This window comes from Meles meles, chromosome 6 (genome assembly GCF_922984935.1).
Source record: "Meles meles chromosome 6, mMelMel3.1 paternal haplotype, whole genome shotgun sequence".
Taxonomy (NCBI): Eukaryota; Metazoa; Chordata; class Mammalia; order Carnivora; family Mustelidae; genus Meles; species Meles meles.
Genome location: NC_060071.1, coordinates 134,169,478 through 134,193,628, shown reverse-complemented (window position 1 = coordinate 134,193,628; position 24,151 = coordinate 134,169,478). Strand labels below are relative to the sequence as shown.

Below are 24,151 nucleotides of genomic sequence, written 5' to 3'. Positions count from 1 at the left end.
CCAGGCGCCCCCAGGCCTGGGAGAGGGCTTTTCTGCTCGCGAAGTGGAGGGTCTGAGTTCCATGCAGAGAAGGCTGCCTTGCCTGCTGAGGTCAGCTGGAATGAGCCCACTCTAGATTTTAAGTATAGAGAAGGATGTATAAATGCAGGCCTATGCATTTATACATCCTTCTCTATACTTAAAATCTAGAGTGGGCTCATTCCAGCTGACCTCAGCAGGCAAGGCAGCCTTCTCTGCATGGAACTCAGACCCTCCACTTCGCGAGCAGAAAAGCCCTCTCCCATGTGGTTTCTCTCATCTGGACTATTTTGATCACCCTCCCCACCCTGACTCTATATTGGTTGAATAAGAAAGTTCCCTGGTGCCCCTTTATTCTTTGGCTCTACCTCTTAGATAATGAAAGAAGAAACGAGACTATTTAGACTTCGTCTTAAAATTCTAGCCAGACACAGAATGATATTTTGGCTGACAGGCACGTATTCAAAAGAGCTATGTCATCAGGCCACAGTGACAGCTACAAGCAGGGAGTCAGAGAAGAAGTGACCCAGAGATCACTTAATGTCAAGTCATCACCTCCCAATGTGCAGAAATGACAAAATTTGAATTCTTTGATCAAATCTGGTGAAGTAAGTCAACTGTATTTACTGAGGACTGCTTACATAATCACTTCCAGGAAAGTCCACTTGACAGCGGCTCAGCAGGGGACAAACAACGAGCACTACACCTCTCTGCGCCCCTGTGGGTGCCGTGATCATCATGTACCTGGCTCAAGATACAGCGGTTCCTACACACCATTCCTGCAGGATGCTGGCTTTCCATAAACCAGAGGAAGGGCATCCCCCCACACATCAGCATTGCAGCAGCCTTTCTCTGCTGCCCAGCGGTGAAGTGAGCTACTGTGTAGAACGTTCCCAACTTAAATATCTCCTCTCCCAATTGTTCTTACACCTTTCAGGCTAGGACTGCTGTCACACACTCATGATGGGGAGTACCAACAATGAGTCTTACGAAACCTGCGACAGACTCAACCATGCCCCCTAACAGTTCCCCGTGTCTGGGAACACGAGTGGGCTCGTGGTGGGCATTTTATGCTGCAGATCAACAACATGCTCAGATCAGTATTCATGCTAATTCATTCTAATTTCCTATGATGGAAGGAGCTATCAATGTCTCAAGATCTTCAACTAAGAGCACTCTGGTTTTCGGGGGCTCTGCCATTTGAACAGATTGGAGAATCACTTAGAAGCAGCAGGGGTGGCGGTAACCAGCACGGACTCTGAAACCTGCCGGCCTGGCTCTGAAACCTGGATCCACCTCTTCCATTTAGTTCTGTGACCCTGGACAAGTTCTTTAACCTCTCTGTGCCTCGACTCCCTCATCTGTAAAGTGGGGACAATCAGCCCGTATGACTGCGGTAACTGCTGAATAAGTTGCTGCGGCACTGTGCTTAGAGCTACGTAAGTGTGCACTGGAGTCTGTCGCCGTCACCCTCATCATCATCACTGTCGTCATTCTCCGATCAGGGAAATGCCTTCGAAGACCAAGTAAAGCAGAAGCGAAGACCCTTTCAAAGTCCCCCACCAGGGGACAGTGGATCTACACCATGGCTCCTGATCTGTGATGCAAATTTGTGGATGGCCGGAGCTCACAGAGAAGCCTTCAAATGAGGGAAGCCCGCAGTACCCGGATCATCACCATGTGGGACTCCAGCAAGATCTCAGGAAAAGTGGGCTGCAGCACGTCCAGGCTGATGTTTGGCACTAGGCAAAGAAAGGACAGAGAAGAAAACCTCGGTTACAAGCACATTCTCACAGCTGTCTGTGTTCCCAGTACAGCTTTCCTGACGTGCTGGCTAATGAGTATGTTAGAGTGTTGAGGAGATAGAAGAAAGCTTGGCCCAATTCCTGATCATCCCTTCAGCTCATACGAAGCCCTCGTGAGGCATTTGGAGAAATACAAATGCGACAAGGCCCGTCCCCAGTGCTGCCATTGCTCTCGGCACTATCACCCTTCATGATGGTACAGGCTCGAATGCTGGGCCGGTCTGTGAGGACAGGGACCAAGTCCACCTCATTCACCAGTGTATCCCAGGGGCCCCCAGGCTTCCCACTGTACTCACTAAAGAGTTGTTTCATTAGTTAAGTAATTAGCTGGTTGGCTAAATTAGATTAGGTACTAAGGAGAATGAAATAGGAAGCACAGAGAGGGGAAATCAAGCAGAAGCTCAAGAGAGGTGGTTGAGGAGGACAAATGATGGATCCAAACACTACTGAGTTGAAGACAACATTGCTGTAGCCTAGGAGTACAGATATGGGGGCTCAGATCAAGGGCTGTGGCCACTGCTTTCTGTGAAAGTGTTGGCTGGCTGTGGCTCTCCACAGGGGCATCACCTTTGGAAAGCACCAGCCTGCTCTAAGCCTTGAGCGTGGGAGGAACCCAGGTGCAGGGGACAGAAAAGCCCAGAAGGAGACAAGATAGGTGGACCTGCATTGCAGGTAGCAAGGAAAAGCATCAGATCCAAAAAGAAGCAGGGAAAATGGAACAAGGAAACTAGCTCTAGCCCACAGTGAGGTCACTGGTCAATTTAGGGGGAGTTTAAGGAGGATGGGAAGTTGACATGGATGGGAAGAATAAGGAGCTACCTGTCAAGACACCTCATATGAAAAGACTAGTTTCAAAAAAGACAGGAAAGAGGCGCCTGGGTGGCTCAGTCGGCTAGGCATCTGCCTTCGGCTCAGGTTGTGATCCCAGGGTCCTGGGATCGAGTCCCGCATCAGGCTCCCTGCTCAGTGGGGAGCCTGCTTCCCCCTCTCCCTCGGCCTGCCTCTCTGCCTACTTGTGCTCTTTCTCCCTCTGCCAAATAAATAAATAACATCTTTAAAAAAAAAAAAAAGACAGGAAATGACAACAATGAGATACAGTGTCAGCAGAATCTATGAACGCCGATTTTTCTAAGATAAGAGTTACTTATAAATGTTTCCAAGAAGTAATCTCACTCACGTTTGGGATTGATATGGTCCTCCACATTCCAGATAGAGTTGAGGGTTTCCTTTAGGTATGGGGTGCAGGTAACCTCCAACTGTTCCCAGCCCCTGTGAAAAGCAGTCACAGAGGTCTCTCAGAAGACGTGACACTCACCAGAGAGTTGCGCTGTCAAATCTCTTACATTTATAGAATTTGCTCTTTTCAACCCAGTGGCCATACTTTTTTCAACCTCACTCTTTTATATTCCATGACTGTCCTAGGAGGAGTCCAGCACAGAGTATTCCCAATTTAGAAAGGCCCAGAGCACTTAGAATGTCCTAGACAGATGAACAACTATTCTGTTCAACTCTCAGAATACATAAAACACCAAAGGAACTCTGGAGTTCTGTGCTCTGTAACACACGTGATGCCTTTTCTCCCTCCATCTACCACTAAAAACAGGAAAACCTGAAGTGAACATTGACAACTGGGAAACAGAAGTTTCTGGTATACTCCTTGTAGTGTGAAAGGAGAAGCATGAGCCTCAGTTGGGACATCAAAACCCCAGAGACTCACCACTTGGGCAAGACCTTTCCCGAGGAGCCCAGGACACAACCTGTGACCAGATGGATGAGGCGAATGCGACTTCTAAGCACTTTGATCCGGTTTCCGAATTTTCTGTTTACAACCTCAATCCGCCAGAAATCATTTGAGTCCCCTGTCCCATTCTGCCATGTCAATCAAGGAAAAAATACAAAGAAAGTTAAGATGACTTTAGAGATGACATGTCAGGAAAGGGAGATGGCTCCCCTTCTGATGCCACCATGTTACAACAGTCAAAGACAAAATAGGCCTCAGTGGATGAGGCAGGAAGGGGAATGAGAGGGCCAGAGAAACACCCCAAGTGACGGACATTCCCCCAGTGCTCACCACCACAACTAAGAAAAGTAGTGTGACTCCTGCAGCCCACACTCCAATGCTTCACAGGACTACATTTAAATTTTAAACATATGTCTTTGCTCTTAAACCAAACTCATGAGAGCACCTTGAGCCAACAGAAATAGATTTGGGCGATTTGTACCCATTACTTGGCCATCTGGACACTCACTCATCTAAGCCAGAAAGGTTTGGCCTGGAGATGATATTCTGGAAATTAAGACATTTGTGTCTAATTCTCCTCAGGAGATGCCCACAAGAAAATGATAATTAGTGGCCCCAGTAGCATGGGGTGGGCAAGCAGAAGGGGGGTTGGGAAGGCCACCTTAAGGAACCCAGGATCTTTACTGATGCACTAAAGCCCCTGCAAGGGAACGTAAGATAGTCCTAAGTCTAGCTGCCCTCTCCAGTGGTTATGTTTCCAAATCACTCCCCAAGTACTCACTGAGCTTCTTTATCTATTAACTGCATCACCCCATGCTAGTAAAAAATCCCAAAGCACTGTGGTTAACATCCCCCTGCAGAACAGGGAAGTAATCCTTAAAAATCAAGTCAATGAGGATCTGGGATCTGGCAAAGAATAAACTTATATATTTACCTAGGATCATATTGTGGTCCATGGCTTCTATGTCCACTGTGATTTAAAAAGGAACCCATACAGTATTCATATGTGACATTTATTAAGTGTCAGAACAGAAAAATGGCATGGTTATTATGGGAGGGAAAAGATGGAGACAAACAGACTCACAGGCTGCTTTTCCCACAGCAAGCCTTGCCAAAAAGTGCCCAATGTTAATAGAGTCTCTGTGTAGCCCGTCATCCTTAGGAACATTCCAGAATTTCAGGGAGGACGTGTTCTGTCTCATGGCCGTGAACCAGGCCCCACAATTTTTTACAGCCTGATCACACGCCAGTTGCTCACTTACTATGCCATAGCCAGTGACCTGATAGTGCTTCCGGGTCAGGGGTGCCTCATGATAGTGACTGTGCAGGTTCCGAGAAGTCCTAGGAGTTAAGAGAGCGAAAGGCCATTATCCTGGGGAAAAGAGACATGCAATGTCTCCTCTTTTACTACGGATATTCAGAGTCATCTGTTAGCGCAAGAAAAATTAGAATCTGAGCTATGAAATCCAACAAATCAGGAATGTCTTGCCTATTTACTCACAAGAAACATCCAGAGAATCAGAGAATTGCCCAAACCATGAGGGACAAATGGTAGGAGCCCTGGACCCCGTGCCAAGAAAGGGGTTAACTTCTGCAGTAGGGGGATGACTTACCACATTTGGTGGCTCTGAAGCACTTAGCTTGCCTGACTCATGAGGCAGCTTTGGGGAGAAGAAATTAAGATCTGTAATCTATGCATGCCTGAGCCAGGTAAGCCTCCTCCCTCCCTTTTACTCTTTCTGCCCTCACACCAGTTTCACAAAGTGGGGGTCAGAAGGGGAAGGGAGGAATTAATTTGGCTTTATTTACTTTGTTTGTTTTATAATAATTCTTACTTTTATCCACAATAAGAAATAAGTGTTCATTATAAAAATCCTGGAAATTTCCAAATTTCCAAAAATAAAACTCTACAATAAATGATAAATAACTTTCTATTAATAAAACAAAATGAAACTAAATAAGTAATAAATAATAAAAACTAAAAAGTAAAGGGCGCCTGGGGGGCTCAGTGGATTAAAGCCTCTGCCTTCAGCTCAGGTCATGATCCCAGGGTTCTGGGATCGAGCCCCGCATCAGGCTCTCTGCTCAGCAGGGAGCCTGCTTCCTCCTCTCTCTCTGCCTGCCTCTCTGCCTACTTGTGATCTCTGTCAAATAAAAAACAAAAACAAAACAAACAAAAAAACTAAAAAGTATTCACAATCATAGTAGGAAAAAGGTTTTCTCTCTCTGTATAAAAATACAGTGTGTATATATATACATATGTATACATACATACACACACACAGAGCATAGCTCTTCTCTATATATAATCCCTGATTTTTAAAATACTCCATACTGGATGATCCTAGTATACAATATTTTGCAGAGCTGCTTCTGCTATCTATCATTCCTATTCGCTCTTGCACATGGTGACCTATTTCCTTGTGTGCTTAGTTATTTTTTACTATGTACTATTCATCATCACTGAAAAACTATTTATGGGAATGGAGGGCAATCTCTTTCCCAAAAGAGGATTTACGCCCCAGGCACCTAGGAAATATTACCAGTCTAGGATTATATTCATTGCAATTCATGGCCTAAAGATTTTCAGACCATCCAGATGAAATTAATTTGGGCCACAAATCCATGTGAGGATCAATTGGTAGATACAACTTTTCAGGAACCAGAAATAGCCCCTCCTCAACCCCTGCTCCCCCAGCTCTAGCCCTTTGTGGTTTCAAGTTTGGGGGAAGGATCACTTAATACATTTACCACTTTGGGTGAGCCTGCAGCTTTGAATTTACAACTCTTTCTCTCAAGGGGCAGTCAAAAGATCGAAACTCAAGATTGCAGGATCAAGGCAGAGGTGGCTGCAGCATCCCACTCATTTCTCTGGAATCCCCATACCCCACTTCCACTTAGATTTTGGCCTGGTAACTCCCTATTGCCTTGTCAGCTCTTTGATGCTTTAAGATGTTTTCATGTTATTCCAGCATTTTTAGTCATTTTCAGTGAGAACGTTGCTTAAATAAACCAGCTTGCCATATTCTCAGAAACAGATTTCTACATCTTCCTAAAGGAAGCCGCTTGAGAAGAAGCATTGGGTAACTCAGATACTTTTTCCCCACTCTGGAAAAACGGAAACTGAACAGTATCTTCAAAGTTCAAAGCTCCCAAAGCCAAAACAGGTGGACAAAATTGGCCTTCTTATTTCACCAGACTTCATAAAATGGCTTTCCATTCTAGCACAGCAGCCTTGTTCCATTTACTAGAGCCTCATCCAAATCTGACTTCTGTTTCCTCCAGCTTAGAAGAACTCCTTACCTTTGGTGCCCATACCACTCACTCATCCCAGACAACCAATTTACTTACTCTTTGTGTTCTAGCCGAATGATGTCTCCATGTCTTACAAATTCCACTGGGATTGAAGGGTCCAGGGGATCTGCCAAGAAGAAACAAGCATTGATATCTGAAGTCATTCACTCATTAGGCTAGTATGAATTGAGGGCCTACAGGTAAAGAGTTACAGTATAATATCATAGATCCTAGAGGAGCAGAGTGCTGGAAGGACAAAGAGAAAGGGCCACTCACTGTCTCAAGGAAGGGTGTCTCAGAGATATGCTTGAAAAGGCTCTTTAAGCAGAGGAGAATTTTGTCAGGTCAACAAGTGGGGCCAGATGTATGAAAGAAGAAAACGCATTTGACCAATAGCAAAGGGTTTCATATGAGTGGGTACGGTGTGTGGGGGGAGAGGAATGGGAAAGACTGTGGGAATAGATGAGGATGTGAACAAGTAAGGCCACACAGCACAAGCCAGGCTAGGAAATGTGGTCTTTATCTGACAGGCCCGGAAGCCTCCATAGGAGGGTTTTTAAGCTGGGAAGTCAAATAATAAGATTTTCCTTTTAGTAGTAAAAACATAGTCTTCCAAAAATTAATTCCATGTAAATGACCATATGCCTCGCTCTCCTCAGAGTCCAATGTTAAGCCCTGAAAATTCTGTCTGTTATTATCTTGTCTCTGACAACAAACTTGCTAAGCGTGAGGTAAAGAAAATGATGAGGTGACAAAAGAAAGGAATCACATCAGCTAGAAACCAAGTCAGATCAGGTCTAGCAAGGCAATGACAATGGAAAAGGAGCTAGCAGTAAGCAGCAACACAAAAAAGATCCTTGCAAACTTCCTCCCAAACAGTGAGACACTAACACTCAAAGTCAGGAAAGAGAAATGTGCCAGAACAAATCACTAGTTTTTAAGAGAATTAGAAAACTCAAGCGAAGGGATGCCCATTCCTACATGGACCCTAAGGTCTCTGAAAAAGATTAATCAGCAGAGGCGACAAATCAAATGAGTCAATGGGAGGGAAGTTTCATTTTACAAGGATGTGGGGGGAGGGGCATTTTTAGCCATCAAGAACACAAAGACCTAAATAAAATCACAAATGAGAAAGGAGAAGGAACAACCAACACTACAGAAATACAATCAATCATAAGATAATATTATGAAAAGCTATATGCCAACAAATTGGACAACCTAGAAGAAATGGATAAATTCCTAGAAGTACATAAAAAAAGACCTTAATCTGTACGGTTCCCACTTCCCTAAGTGCTTGCAGCTCTCTGCCTTCACACAGCCTTAGTTCCCTGGCAGAAATGCAACCACCTTAAGCTAGAAGCCACATCGAATAACAGATCAGAGATGTTCCAAGATTTGGTCGACGCCCACATAACTTTAGAAGTAAAGCAGTCTTGCCTCATAACCCCTCCTTGTGATAGGCCACTTACATTTGTCCTTTTGGATGAAAACAATCAATACTGTCACAAGACGGCAGCAATATGAGGTGGGGAAAGGAATAAAAAGGGTGAAAGTCCTCCAGACTTTCACTCCAGAAAGGCGGAGAGCCAGGCAAGGTTTACTGAGGAGTCACAGAGAAAGCCTGTGACACAGGACAATCAGCAGGGGCTCAGAGGTGAGCAGAAGATGCCCTCTGTTTTCTTCTCAGCTATAGATACAGAAAGCACAGCTGGCAGGTAGCTAGCTCCCTGACCAAAGAAAGATCTGGATATAGCCCACGTCAAAAAGTCCCAAGAGCCCATTAAATGTGCTTCAGAGCAGCTTTGCCCTGGCCACCCAGGTGGCAGGCCAGCAGGTATGAAGTGAGGACCCAAGCACCAGGCTAGACAAGCCCAGCCACAGGCTCTGAGATCTACAACTGACTGGTCCAGTCCAGGGATGACCAGAGGGCAGCAGTACTCTATCCAATCAAGACAACTTGAGCTGCACCATATGCTGGGGTCTGCACGCTTAGTGTGCTCTCATTAGAAACAAGAGTGGCCACCATGTGCCCTCAGCTGGGTCTACTCAACTAGTCCCGGCAGCATGTCTAGGTAACCAGTCTAGACTAAGTCTGAGCCTTGGTCGGGCTCTCTGGCTTCAGCATGACAGCTATTAAGAGTGAGATCTTATCTGTCTTGCTCATTTCTTACCTCCTATGTTGACAACAGTGCTTGGAAGAGAGTAGATGCTCAATAAGTAGCTGTTGAAAGGATAACTGAGATCAGTAAAGGTACTGCCAAGGAAAGCTCAGGAATGCCCATCTCCGTACCATTTGAAGGCACGAGAAATGTTAAAAATGGCTCAGAGTAAGCAGTAATGCAAGAAACATCAGTTCTTACATTACCTGCATTTGTGTTGTGTTTCTTGATAATCCACAGGTTGTTGTAGTCCTTGTGCAAATAGGTGGTGACCTGGGTTGGGGGGCAGGTGGGAGAGAGAATACCATCAACATCAGCGTAGCCACAGGACAATCAACAGCAAACCAGCGTTGCTTAAGCCTCTTTCAGAATCCCCGGCCACCAACCTGAGGGGCCACGTTGCCCAGGAGGGTTCCAAAGTAGCCCTAGTGAGATTCTCTCCTTCCATCTGCGTTTAGATGTTTCTGCCTCAAGTGCCTTTTTGATTGGTCTCTCTGTATATTTATGCATCTTATCTTTAAAGTTTTAGCCTTCTAGAGGAGGAACCATGATACATTGTGTAACATAGTCTCCAGCACACAAACAGGATTTAGTATATTTTTAAAATTTTGCATTTATTTATTTTAGAGAGAGATAGAGAACATGAGCTGGGGGTGGGGCACAGGGAGAGGGAGAGAGAGAATCCTACGTTGGCTTCACACGCAATTGTGGAGCTGGATGTGGGCTCAATCTCAGGACCCTGAGATCATGACCTGAGCCGAAATCAGGAATCAGACGCTTAACTGACTGAGCCACCCTGGTGCCCAGATTTAGTGCATTTTAAGAAGTAATTAAGAACATGCCTCAAATTTTCTAAATGAAAAATTCATGCTATATTTTCTAGAATGTGACCAAATGAAACTAAATAGCTCCATATATATCTTGTCCTAGAAGCTTGAGGGTTTAGCCTGTAGCCGTTTCATAGACACCGATTTTTTGAAAATTAAATGTGTGTGTGTATGCATGTGAACATTCACATCATGCTGTCATGAATCTAATAGCAAAAATTAGGAAACAGAATAAAATGTCCAATGATGGGGTAATAGCTAACATGATGATACGTCTGCAGGACAGAACATTACACAGCCACAAAAAATGTTTCTGAGCATTTTTTACCAGCATAGGAAAAGGTTTATAAAATGCTGATGCTGAAAGGGGCTGCCATTTATCACTAGGTACTGTTCTAAGCACCGGGCAAGTCTTCTATCTCTGCTAGGCACCATGGTTAGCCCCACCTTACTTACGAGGAAACTAAGGATGAGTAATTTGCTCAAAGTCACCACGGCCTATCGAACCAAGCAGCTAACTCCAAAACTCCCAGGATAGAGATTAGACACAACAATTATGCCAATTATATAAACAAGAACACAAATATCCAGAAACAATAGAAATATATACAAAGTGGGTTTTATAACTCCAATTGGACAAAACATTACTGATTTACTTGCAAAGGAATTTGGAATCAGCATTTAGGGAAAAATTATGTATGTATTATGGCTGCTTTGTTTCAGTGGCTTTTCCTTTCTCAGAAAAAAATCAGGAATGATGGTATTTAGAATATACAAGACACGTGGGTGGCTCAGCTGGTTAAGCATCAGACTTCTGATCTCAGCTCAGGTCTCGATCTCAGGGTCATGAGTTCAAGCCCCACACTGGAGCCCAGCTCCAAGCCCAGTGTGGAGCCAACTTAAAAAGAAAAAGGTGGGGGTGCTTGGGTGGCTCAGTGGGTTAAGCCTCTGTCTTCAGCTCAGATCATGATCTCAGGGTCCTAGGATCGAGGCCCGCATGAGGCTCTCTGCTCAGCAGGGAGCCTGCTTCCTCCTCTGTCTGCCTCTCTGCCTACTTGTGATCTCTCTATGTCAAATAAATTCTAAAAAAAAAAAAAGAGAGAGAGAGAAACTAAAACATTTTGGCAGCCATAGAGAAATTAAATTCATACTCCTAAACAAAGGTATAAAGAGTCCACCAGCCTAGATTTGCTTAAAGGATCTTAAGATTTTATGTTGCTTGTGTGTATGTACTCCGTGTATTTTTTTAAACAAAACTCACTATTAAAATTATATAAGAAAAATTACTTCTTTATTACGAGTATAGTCCATGGCCTCTTTTTCCCATAGAAACATTTGTTTTTACAACGGATTTTTTTTACAACACAAAGTCTCCTAGAAACAATCATATCCTATAACAACAGAATGTTGTACGCCAAATTATGTGGGTAAACACTGATCTTCTGGAATTAATGTAGCTTTCGGTTTTGGGTTTTTTTGTTATTTTATTTTATAAATGTTATACTTCAAAAATATTTTTAAAATGGACACTTAGGGTTGTTGACAAGACACTAAACTCCAGGGCATTGTGGGCCACTAGAAGTGGTTTCTTCCAACCCCCCAGTTGGCAGATGAAGAAACTGGCTAAGAAAGGCTCAGTGTGATTCAGCTGGGACAGAACCAGACTCTTCCATGCCGTGGCCCCACATGCTCTCTCTACATCACTATCATGACTTCACACCTCCACACATGACTGTGAGCGTGTAACAGCAGGACTAGCGTAACAGGGTCCTTCTCTCCCTTTGCACAGTGTAAACACTGCTGGCCACCACGTCTGTAACTTGAGCTTCTGCATGACAGCTGCAGCTCCCCATGGAAGGGCTAGCTGTGGTTTTCTGCCCTGGCTATCCATTAGCCTTTTCTGGAGAATTTCACAGGAAAACAGAAAGGCACAATGCATGGGCCCCCTTCTGGATCAGTGGAGTCAGAGCTGCTGTGTGGTACCCAGGCACTGGAATGTTTTAAAAGCTCTCCAGTGGGTTCAAAAGTGCTAGAGACAAATGGAGAATCAAGAATGGGAAACTTGATACTAAAACCCAACACTCTGTGTCAACTTTCTGGTGAACTAGTAAATAAGGAAATAATAATAAAGATTTTTAGGAAGTAAAACTTTTTTGCCAAGTAAAAATACCAGTCATTTTGCCAGAAGAGAAGCATCACTCCAAGCCTCTCAGCACAACGGCCTCCCCTGCGGCCTGCACACCTCCCCTCTCCCCTACTCCCTACTCCTGAGACCTGGGGCCTCACCACTCCTCAGAAGCTGTCCCAGTTAGCGACGAGGCCCCCTTTACTATTGTTCAGTGTGGCCTCTTTCTTAGCCCCCACCTTCTCTGAGGCCTTTGCAGCACCCGAACTGCTGAACCAGTCCTCCTGGGATGCTGTCTGCCCTGGGCTCTCTTCCCAAACCCTGTTCACGCCCTCCTTCTCAGCCTCGTCTACCAGCGCCCCTCAGAGCATCTCCACCACTGCCTAAGTGTTGCTGCCCCCCCAGGGCTCCTTCACTGCCTCTCCTGCCTCTGCACACCCTTCCTGGGCAATGCCACCCATCCCACTGTGTCATAGATACCCATATGCTACGCACACAGATCTCCTTCCTGAGACAAGCCCCAAACCTCAAATACACAAAACAAACTCTCTCATTTCCAGAGCTATTCTTCCTCCTCCATTTCTGACTGTGGTGAAACACCATTACCACATACACCTTCATCTCCAACCTATAGACCTAGACATAGCTTATCCCTGACAGCCGCCAGTGATGGGGCCCTGACACTGAGCTGTGAAGTGTTTCCTGAATCAATTCCCACCTCTGTTCATGGTCATTCACCATCCTCTGTCATGATTATTGCCTCCCAACTCATTTCTTGCCTTCAATCTGCCCCTCCTTTCAATCCATCACCCTCCTGCTGGAGGTTTTTTTCTAACCTAAAAATCTAATCACATCTTATCACGTCTTCACAAATCTCAACGCCTCACCAGTGTCCATAGAACAAAGTCAAATAAATCTACTCTAACACGGAAGGCCTCTGCACAACTTGGCCTCCCCAACCTCTCCAACATCCTGCCTCTCCCTCTCAGGCACAATCTGCCACAGCCACACCCGACACTCATAGACAGGGACACGGACACAGTGTGGCTCACTTGCTCAGGTAATACTCACGGCTAAACCCCCAGGGTGCATGTCACATGTACTTCATACTTTTAATCTGCACAATGACCCTATGATGGAGAAAGGCACTCTTTATTTTCCCTAATTAAAAATGAAGATAATGAAGCAGAAAAAGGTCAAGTAACTTGTTTAAAGTCATACTCTGGTGGAACCAGGATTCAAACCCAGATAATGTAGTCTGGTTTCCAGGTCTGTGTTTACAACCACAACACCTGACCATCATCCATGTCAAGCCAGGCACCGTGAGCCTTCCAAGAGCTAGCAAGAGACAAGAGGAACTGAATTCACAATTCAGTGTGAATAGGGTTAGCGCCCAGACTTACAAAGCATGCCAGGCAAACCCCTCATGCAAGAGGCATTTACCCCAGTAAGCAGTAGAGGTGGGTCATGGCAATCAGAGGCAACACTTGCTCTGAAGCCTAAAGAAGCCAGAGTTAGCCAGAGGAAAAGGTTAGGGCACAGGAGGAAGACTGTTTCAAGCAGGGAAAATGGTGCGGTAAAGGATGGGGGCAAGAAAGAAAAGGGCGGGTTCCGTCCTGGCCAATAGCTTGGTGTTGCTACAGTACAGAAAGTACAAAAGGCTTGCTGACCTGCTGCTGGCGGGCGCCAATGCCCTCGGGGTAGAGGTGCCTGTGGGAGTGGAGATAGCCGATGGCCATCCGCAGGTTCTTCACGGTGATCACAGAGCCATAGGCCAGATCTGGGAGGAAGGAAGACAGTGGAGGGTGTGAGCTGGCATTGTGCTAGCGGTGGCCCCTGACTGGAAGGGGCCTCTGAAGCCACAGGACTCACTAACCCTCTCACAGACCGCACTGGGCCTAGCGCCGCCTAAAGTGAGACGCACAGGTGCTTTCTCATGTCCATGGTGTCAACGCAAGTGGGAGTTCACTACAGAGTCTCACTGGTGTCCTCACCTCCCTTTCCTCCTCAGAACTTCAGAAGAAGCTGGTATTAACAGGGTATTAGCAAAGCACTACTTGTAAAAGCAAAAGATTAGAAACAGCCCATCTTTCAAAGTCTATACATACATTAAACACAATAAAGGAAGAAGCATTTCAAGTCTTACCTAACATATTCTTCAAGATAGATATAATGTTATGATAGACTGTTACAGGTAATTTTCATTTTTGCAAAGTCCTTTTGCATCTTTTGAATCTAATACTATATAAAGTAGCTGTTCAATGATGTTTGGGTTTGTTGGTTCTTTTAAATCAGAGTTTATTTATTTATTTATTTTTTTGAAGATTTTATTTATTTATTTGACAGACAGAGATCACAAGTAGGCAGAGAGACAGGCAGAGAGGAGGAAGCAGGCTCCCTCTGCCGAGCAGAGAGCCCCATGCGGGGCTTGATCCCAGGACCCTGAGATCACAACCTGGGCTGAAGGCAGAGGCTTAACCCACTGAGCCACCCAGGCGCCCCTAAATCAGAGTTTAAAAAAAAAAAAAAAAGAATAAACCAAGAAGATCCCTTCTGCCTGCAGGCCCTGGGTAACTGAGAAGCCTCTTTTCTGCCTTACTGTCCCTCTTCTCAGTCCTCTGTAATCTGGCTGCCCTGGCATTCCCCAGTCCACTGAGACACGTCTCGCTCCATCAGTGATAGACTACTCTGGTCCTCCTTTGTTCGTTCCTTTGGTCAGCAGATTGTATCAAATACAGAGTGGATCCAAAGCTGGAGGCATCCTGGCTATGGCCCTGGGAGAGCCCAGTCTTAGAGAAGGTGGCGGCACACACCGATGAGCACAGGACAGTGGGCAAGTGCTCCAGCAAAGGAGTGACAGTGTGTGACACAGTGGAAGCCCACAGCAGAGTAGGATGAATTCTCATGGAGAGTAAGAAGAGGCTGGCTTGATGGAAGAGATCACAGCGAGCTAGGCCTTTGAAACAAGCAGGCGTTTGCTAAACCCCACAGCTCCAGTCTCCTACACTCTCACCCAGGCCAACATATGTAGCCCCGCACACTGCTGACCGTCTTTGCTTCTGGAAATGCTCTGTTCCCCCTTCTCAAGCCACATGCCCTCAAGGACTGTCCTCTGCAGCATACTTTCCTAACTCCCTCCCTCCTGCACTCCAGTGACCTGGCTTCAGCCAGCCCAGATCTCATTCTCTTTCTACAGGTTTCTTACAGATCACAGCCACTGCCACGGTATCACTTTTCCTGTTATCTGGCTGATTCCTCCTCTGAAAGCATCAGCCACAAGCCCATTAGCCCTGTTGCATGGATCTCCCCAAGCATCTCAAAATCAGCCTCTCTACAGTGGAACCCAGTATCTGTCTTTCCAAACCAACTTTTTAACCTGCTTTCCTATTTCTCATTCTGTATAGTCTTGGCGGGGCCCCTGTGTCCCAGGCACTGTGCAAGGCACTGGAAAGACCAGAAGATGTCATTGTGCCTCCAAGAAACAATTACCTGGGCTCAAGTCCTCAGTGACATCTTTCCTTTTCTCTTTCCATGTCCAATCTCCCTTGTCCATGCCCATGTGCCCCACTCCTATGGCTACTACCACGATGCGCAGCTCAAGTCCCTGGAATAGCTTTCCAGAGGGGATCCCTGCCTCCAATCCCATCCCCTCCCTAGCCATCCTGTGCTTTGCCATCAGTGTTGCCTCCCTGCAGCACAGCCTTCCTGTCCTCCTTCATGCTCAAAGGCCTCTGCTGTGTCTCCACTCTCTAGTTAATGAAGTCAAACACCTCACCCAAACGTTTCAAACCCTCATAATCTGGGCCCAACCTATCCTTCCAGCCTTATCTTCTACTACTTTTCTATGGGTAATCTGTGCCTTACATTGTGCCCTGTTCATGGCCTTGATCATGCTGTCCCCTCTGCACTATATGCCCTCTCCTTCCTCTCTGTCCGTTCAAATCTACCCATCCTTCCAGGGCCAGACTCCACAGCCTCTCACTCTATGTACCTCTGATGACCTCCAACCCCCTAGCAGAAGTGATCTCTTGCACCCTTCAATCCCTTATGTACTTAACACACACGGTTACCGAATTCTACCGAATTACTGAATTCTCTGGAGGGCAGGCCCTCTACAGCCGCCAGTGTGGCTAACGCACTGAACTACGACCTGCGAATAAGTGGCTGGATGTGCGTCACAGAATGTGATGGTGGAAACGGACCACCGGCATCAGGGCCTTGTGCTTTCACCAGATTCTCTCTGCTTGCCTTCCCAAGGAGCTGACTTGGATGCTTCCACAGCCACAACGGAGAAGTCACTCTTCACAGTCAAAGAGCCTGCCGCTCCAGGCTGCTCTTCCTGCGTCCCAAGTCACTCTCTTGAGTGCTCACCCCGGATCTAACTGGATGTTGCTCCCAGTCTGCCATCTATAGGCTAAAGTAACTCAGGCTATCGTACTCATCTTTTCTAATCCACCTACCCAGAAAGGCTTCTGCCCTTCTACCTTCATAAAGGCCGAGATACTCACGTTCGGGGATGGAAGCATTGTGAAGGTTGTTGCCTGAAAGCCGGGCCTGGAAGGCAGAACTGAAGAAGCCATCACCAGGACCACTGTGGGAAAAGGAGCAGAAGAGAAACGAGTTCCTAGAGAGGAATTCTAATTTCCTGGGAACCCTAGGAAGAGCCCTGTGCAACTAGTCTAAAAGAAGACAACCGGAGTGGCAGCACGGTATTGGAGTAACAGGGGTCCAGATCTCAAATCGGCCACGTACTAGCTAGGTGACTTTCAGAAGTAGCTAACTTTGTTTAGCCTCAATTCCTCATTCATACACTGGGGATTTAAAAAAAAAAAAAAAGAACTCAAAAAGGATCATGATGAAGCGAGAGAATACGTACAAGATGCTGACATAGGGTTGCTACTTGGTAAATGGGAGCCACAGCCAGTGCTGCTGAGATGATCACCCTCCTCCAACTGCACGCCTTATTCTGGCCCACCCGTTAAGCACAGGGGCTCTGTTTAGGGATAAGGGGCAGTTTGGCTATTAGGAAGTTCTCTTCCTTCAGGCTAGGGTGCTGGCTTTTCTGAGCTTTCTGGATACCCAAAAGATGGAACATAGAAGAAACAAACAGATAAAACCCACCAGGTCCCTCTAACATCCCAACAACAAACCCAGCAAATCACAGAGCCCACCCGTAGGCTGAGAGGCAAGAGGAAAACGGGAAGCAAGAGGCTGGAAAGGCTCTGCTGTACCTTTTGTTCAGCACCATGAAGTGAACAGCGTAAGTGGCCGTGTAGAGAGTCAAGGGCAGCACTATGAGGCACAGGACGCGAGCGATCAGGTGTTTCCCCACAGTCACCTGCAAACACAGCCAGTGCGGGGTGCTGGGCACATGGGATTTTATTCTACCTTGTACCTTATATGTGCGTTATATGTAACTTTTTATGTTTGAGTCAAAATCACAAAAAATTGAAAAACTAACAGCCAACAAGAAAAAAAATGTGAAAACCCTAGCCTTTCTATAACACCCCTCCCCACCCCGGCCCTGCAAGGGGGTGAACCTGGGCCAGCCCTCTGCTGCCTGTGCAGGCCCTCACCCAGGACCCCAGACCTTCCCTGCATCTTCAGCCTCATCACTCATCAGTCCCCTCTACCTCCCAGTTCCGCTGAGCTTCCCGCATGGTCCCCACGCTTCCTGTACTGTGCCAGCCCTATCCGTCACACACATAAATGCTCCTGATCTACAGCTCAGGCCTCAGCTTCCCCCCAGAAACCTTCCTGGACCACGTGACTCAGGCTCATGCCCTCCACTCTGCCCTCACAGCACTTTTTGGCTGGACTGTAATCACCCGTTCACTTATTTCTCTCTCTCCATTGTCTCTGGAGGGCAGAAATCCTTGTTTTATTCATCTGCACATTCCATGTTTCAGACTTAAAGGTAGTCTGTCTGTGTTTTCTGAGGTAATAAATGAACTTATCAAGGCTTTAGTTCAGAGGCGACGGTAAAGCATTGTGGCGAAGTAGCTCTGGTCTGGAGTCAGCCTCCTCTAAGCCTGAATCCTGCATCTACCTTTATCACTTGTACAGTCTTGGACACACGATTACCTCTCTAGGTCTGGACTTCCTCATTTGTGAAGAGAAGGTAATAACGACCTACCTCACAGGACTGTTAGGAGAGGTAAATGAGACAGTGAAGCTGAAGCCCTTTGCCCAGTGCCTGGCACAGAATCAGCTCTTAGCTAATAATACTTTAATAAACTCTACAGGCTCTTACTCGCCTCCAAATCTGGAGACCCTGGGTCAGAGAAAGAACACTGTGAGTTCATAAAGTCATCCTACCCATTTTACCCAAGATCCCAAGCAGCAAGTATCTGCCATATATTTGGCATGAGCCCAGCTGGACAGACTCCCCTGGCTGGGTAGTTTGTAGAGCATTTTAAAAACATCACAGAAACAAATGCCAAAAGAAAATTCCAAGGATGTTGGTTCATCCTCTCCCTTTAAACCTCTCTAGCCTCTGAGCATGGCCTACTTCCTACTGTCAGGCTGCCTACAGACAACGGCCAGATCCAGCCCACCTCAAGCCGAGAATACAGCCACTCCACCACCTGCAGCAGAGGCAGAGAAAGGCCACGGGCTCTGCTGCGCAATACCAGGGAGCAAAGACATTTCCACAAGCACTTGGGTTCTCACCACTGAAAGACTGAGGTCTCCAAACAGGTGCCAAAGGTCTGAAATGGTGTTCCACCCCACTTGCAGGATGATAAAGAGGCCAACAAACTTGACCCCTAAAGCACCAGCCAGATTAATGCCAGTCAGGCTGAGCCAGAACCACCAGGGGGCAGAGAAGGGCCTGAAAACCAACAAGACACAGAGTTCAGTTTGGCAGCTGGAACCAAACTAAAAAAAAACAAGGGCAGCAGTGGGGAAGGGCAGAGGTGTTGTGACCCTGACAGGCTGGGCCTGCCCTCTTTCTAGAGGGCTCCTAACCTCAGGGGCCATGGCGTGGCTCCAAGGAGCATAGGGTCTATGAAACTCCCGAAACCACAGGAAGCAGGGTGAGAGTAAGGAGGACCTTTTTTTGGCTGGGGCTCTAGCTTTCCTGGCTAAGTACAGGGCTCGAAGTAAGAAAAAGTCTTGTTCTTCAGTAGTGACTGATCAAGTGGGAGGAAAAGGCAAATCCAGAGAGGCCCACCGGATTCAGCCAGCCCTCTCCTGGGGTCACCTGCGCCCCTGTAAAGTCACCAAGTATTGCTTACTGTGTGTCAGGCGCTGTTCTGAGCACTTTACACATATAAACTAACAGTCACTACAACTCAGCGGAGGTGGGTCGTATGATGATCCCCTCCACCCAGAGGAGGAAACTGAGATATAGAGAGGCTCAGCAGTACAGCTAGCAAGTGGTAGAGCGTGGTCCTAACCCCAGCGGTTGGTTCCAAGGTTTGCTATACTTCCAGGACCCAGCGCTCCGTGCTACCACTTCCCACTAGCTGGCTGCCTCCTCTGCCAGAGTGAAGGCTCCTTAACCACGAGACTTATGTACCTCCAGCCCCTGGCACAGTACCTGGCACACAGTAAGTATTTAAGAAGTGGCAGGTGGAGGGGATGTGGTAGAAGGAGATGATCACCCAAAGCCAGAGAGAGATGGTAGTCACTGGATCTGGCTTTACTAACATAATGTAATTTAATGAGCCTGGCCATGGAGAAACCAAGCTGACTCCTAGAAAAGCCTAGGCAGAGCCAGCTCTTTTGGTTTGAATAGAATGAATGACCTACTCTACTCTCTCAGAGGCAAAAGGATGATCTGAAAAAGACCATTCTGGAAGAAGACCAGGCCCTCCAGAACAGCTTTAGAACTGACCAGGGCCTGCAGAGAACCTCTTGACTGGTAGGGACTGCTTAAGCCACCTTTATATACATTCTTCCTGTCAGTGGGTCAGGAATGGATGCAACCATGGAGGAGGACAGGGAGACAAATAGCTCCCAGGTGGTTTCTGTCCTGGTTCCCTGCCCTCTGGGACAGAGAATGTGAAGGGAAAAGTTATCTTGGGATCCCTAACCAGCACTGGTGCCAAGGGTGGCTTAGAAGATGGTGGGGTTGGGGGAGGCATTAGGACTCCTCCATAACATCCACAAACCTGTATCCAAATCCACCCATTATAATATTCTTAAAACAGATAATTGACATTTTCTTATTTTAATGCAAAACAAAGATAAAAGTATGTCTAAAAAACATATTAAAATCTATTTTTATGGGGCACCTGGGTGGCTCAGTCGGTTAAGCATCCAACTCTAGATTTTGGCTTAGGTCATGATCCCAGGTCATGAGACTGAGTTTTTCATTGGGCTCATGCTAAGTGTGGAGCCTACTTGGGATTCTCTCTCTCCCTCTTCCTCTGCCCCTCCTCGTCTACATGCAAGCATATGTGTGTATGCTCTCTCTCTAAAAATAAACAAAGTAAAATAAAAATAAAATATATTTTTACGATCTAAAAGGAGCAATCCAAGTTTAAAAAAAAAAAGTATGCTTGCCTTAAGTACAGTTTCAAGACAAGTCCTGTAGGCACCCACCCTGTCCCTGGTCATTACAGAAATTCTGGAGCTGCACAGCTTCTGACCCCCAATGCCCACCCCACAAAGATGGTGTTTCTGACCTGTCGGCACAGGATTTGTACTTGACCATGCTCAGCATGGCAGCCATGATGAAGAACATCAAGATGGGGTCAAGGAGGATATACTGGGACAGAGTGAGGCATCCCGTATCTGAAAAACATGAGCTCAGCAGTGAAAAAGGGAATCAGAGATGGACCCCCCTGAGAACCAAACACCCCAACAATAGGAAATAGCATACCTTATGCTAAATTGCATGTAAGCATTTATGCGGTCAAGACCAGATGAGTCACTGAGTCATCAGGAAGGTGGAAGGCCATAGCTTTGGGGTTGACCAAAGCCCAGGGATAAGAAACTATCTCACAATGCTTTCAGGCCCATGACCCAAGAAAGGACCATGTCATTCAAACAGATGGAGCAGTCCTGAGACAAGGGTTCTTCCTCATTTCCACCACCAAAAAGGGAGTTCTGCCAGCCCGCTTACATAGCCACAAACTACCTATACCTAGGATAGATTCTTAGTATGTTACATGAAGTCTCTGTCGGCAAATGATTCTCCACATAGGCACCAAAATGATTGTTTTTAAAACAAAATGTCACTACATCAAGCCCCTGCTTGAAGCTTCCAATGTCTTGCCACTCACTCAAACTAACCAGATCCTCATGACAGCTGCCAAAGCCGGCATGGTCTCCCTCCCTAAGCAACCTCCTGTCCCAACACCCTCTGGTTCATTCACTCCACTCTGGTCACACTTGGCCTCCTTGCTATTCCCTGAATCCACCAAATCCTGCCTTGAATCAGAACCACCACACATGCTGTTCCCTCTGCCTGAACACTCAGATCTCTGCATATGGCTTAATGTTTTGCTTCACTCAGCAATCCACTCAAGATTGCGGCCTACAAGAGAATCCCTCCCCATTACTCTCTCCCTCACCCTACTCTGTTTTCTACATTGCACTATGGCTTACATTGTTACATCTCAGACTTATAATTTACTTATTTGTTATCTGCCCCACCAGTAGATAATTTCCATAACAGTGCAGTGTCTCATCAGCATATCCTCGGAGGCCCAGGAAAGTGGCCTAGCACAGAGGAGATGCTGGAAAAACACTTGTGGGATGAAAAAAAGAATAAATGCAGAGGATGAATAACTGAGAAGGGAAATTAAAGACACAAAGAAAAAGCCACTAATCCTCTACAGAGAGGCCCTATAATCTTGCAACATATCTGTCAAAATACAGCCAGAATCACCCCCAAAATGTCCACCTAACTTGGCCTGGGCTTCTTTAAATGTTAAGTTCTATGAGGTCATGAATTCACTTTGATAAAAATCAGAATAGCACAGAATCAATTTCTACAGATCAACGTTCATTTATCCATGTGGGACTTATCCAAAGAAAATAAAGTTCCCATTTTGTTATTTCCTGTCACCCAGCTACTTCTAAGACACCTGCCCTCGCATTCAGTTGGAATCAGTTTAAGGAGTGCAAAGTTATAGCAACCTGAGAGATCTTGATAGTAACCTGAGAGAAGCAGTATTAGAATTGTAAGCGTCCCTCAAATACACACACACACACACACACACACACACACACACGTATTTATCTTGTTATCTACACCAAATTCAAATGTGGATAACCTGGAGATAATCTATTCTTGGGATTATGTATGTGAGCACTCCCCTTTAGTACTATAAAGGTGTGATACACACAACTATTTTTATATGTAATAATCACTGGTGACGAAAGAAGACTTGTAATACATTTACCCAATCCTAAAGTTACTTAAGCACTGGGCCATGGACAGAATCCTTAAATATATTGATTTCCACCTCCACTCATAATGTGGCAGTCAATCTCCTAAGAATCATGGTATCAGACAACTTACCAAAGGTGAGGAGGGCAGCGGAGAGCAGTGCCGCTGGGAGGGACCTGGACAGTTCCAATACAGTGAGGTAGGCAAAGGGGACCAGCAAGGAACCGAGGAAAGCACAGAACTATGAAGGAAAAGAGCAGCAGTTAAACAGGCAGATAAGTATCAAAGATCTACTTGACTTGGTACAAATGACTGTTTAAAATGGAGGCCCTTGGGGCAGACATGACTTGGTGACGTGAAATCACCTGGAATATCTATAAGCAAGAAAGGGGTGGTTTGACAGTGAATCGTCAAATCAAGCAACATGTGTGTGCCCATTGAGCACCATCAAATACTGACATGAAATCAGCAAAGTTCAGCCAAGGAGGTGTGCACAGGATGGCACACAGTTTAAGAGGGAACTCTGAGATGGGACTGGCCCATCCACTGCTAGCTATTACTAAAATTGTACATCTCTGAACCTCAGCCTCCCCATCTGTGTCATATGAAAAATTAGAGTTCCTGCCTCAGAGACTTTTATCTGGAGATTAAATGAGCTAGTTTTATCAGCAGACACAAAGTACTCAATAAACATTATAGCTTCCACCACACAACTGTCAGTACAAGCAGAAAAAGACCTCTCTACGGTGTTTTAATATTCTAGAGAATTCTATTATTATTTCTGTTATTTCTCCCTTGGCTCTTTTCTTCAATCACACCAGAAATGACTCTTTAATCTACAGGTTGCATTTTGATTCTGGGAAAAAAAATTATCTGACACTTCACTATCTGGAGAATTGTTTTTTTGTTTTGTTTGGAACCACCAGCTCTCTTTCCACATCCCTACCCTGTCCATCAAGAGTAAAGAGACAAGCCCAGGGAAATGGAAATTCTCACATTTGGGTTGTTACTTTTTGTCAACTGAAAGCAATGTGTCCTAGTGTGAAAGGAAACGAGGCTGTCATATTTGGCCTTCTCGATTTCCACAGCAAGTCCACAGTGAGTCATGCCTCTATCCAATTACATATGCTATGTGATGTTCAAAAGTCATTAGGAAGACGCAGAACCACTTAAGAATATGAACTTGAAGGCTAGGGCAATCCTTATTTAATACAGTATAATATGACCATGCAAATCATCCAGTGATTAGCTCAAATAAGCACACAGTATTTATCTAAAGTGCTTTGAGCTCCTTGAGGAACAGAGCTTGCAAATAAATGCAACCTGTTCTGAGAGATCCACATCTGAAGTCAGGTTTTGTAGGTTTCATTTAGCTGCAGATAAGGGGTCCCCACAGAGTTGGGTACTTAGGCCCGGTGATGCTCCTCAAGATGGGTGCTATGACTCGGGGAAAACACGTAGCCTCCTCTAAAGACTGGAAAACCCCTTTTGGGTGCCTGAAACCTTCATGGGGAAAGAAGCAGTGACCTGGTGTCGGGAGTATGGGATGCTGAGATCTGAAGAAGAGTCCTCAGAGACAGGCAACACTCCAGCAGTTGTGGCCCTGGAGGGGAAGGACGTGCAGCTTGCCAATGTGCTGAGGCCAATGTCAGGGCTGCAGGAGCCTCCTGGCTGCCCGGGTCCTAGGTTGCTCTCCAACCCAAAGTCTGAAGCCTCACATGGGCTGGGCAGTAGATGACTGTGTGCCTGCTCCTACCCATGAAATCTCTGTAATATCTGTGGCCTCCTTTCACATTCTTATCCACCGCAGTTCTGAATCTCTATACCTAAATCTCTA

General features: G+C 46.0%; 1 protein-coding gene across 4 annotated transcripts in view; it reads right to left on the bottom strand.

The window, feature by feature from the left end:
• The window catches only part of POMT2 (protein O-mannosyltransferase 2), a 42,484-nt gene that overhangs the window by 5,709 nt on the left and 12,624 nt on the right, over positions 1 to 24,151 (bottom strand). For 2 of the 4 annotated variants that reach the window (XM_046008399.1, XM_046008401.1), the window contains exons 4-15: positions 22,447 to 22,555; positions 20,603 to 20,711; positions 18,642 to 18,801; positions 17,201 to 17,307; positions 16,478 to 16,560; positions 13,640 to 13,749; positions 9,224 to 9,290; positions 6,916 to 6,985; positions 4,827 to 4,905; positions 3,541 to 3,692; positions 3,001 to 3,092; positions 1,684 to 1,760 (exon numbers count right to left, since the gene is read on the bottom strand). In XM_046008399.1, coding sequence (XP_045864355.1) covers positions 1,684 to 1,760; positions 3,001 to 3,092; positions 3,541 to 3,692; positions 4,827 to 4,905; positions 6,916 to 6,985; positions 9,224 to 9,290; positions 13,640 to 13,749; positions 16,478 to 16,560; positions 17,201 to 17,307; positions 18,642 to 18,801; positions 20,603 to 20,711; positions 22,447 to 22,555 — 1,215 coding nt within the window. The remainder of the gene's footprint in view (positions 1 to 1,683; positions 1,761 to 3,000; positions 3,093 to 3,540; positions 3,693 to 4,826; positions 4,906 to 6,915; positions 6,986 to 9,223; positions 9,291 to 13,639; positions 13,750 to 16,477; positions 16,561 to 17,200; positions 17,308 to 18,641; positions 18,802 to 20,602; positions 20,712 to 22,446; positions 22,556 to 24,151) is intronic. The other 2 variants (XM_046008400.1, XM_046008402.1) reach the window with 2 other exon arrangements.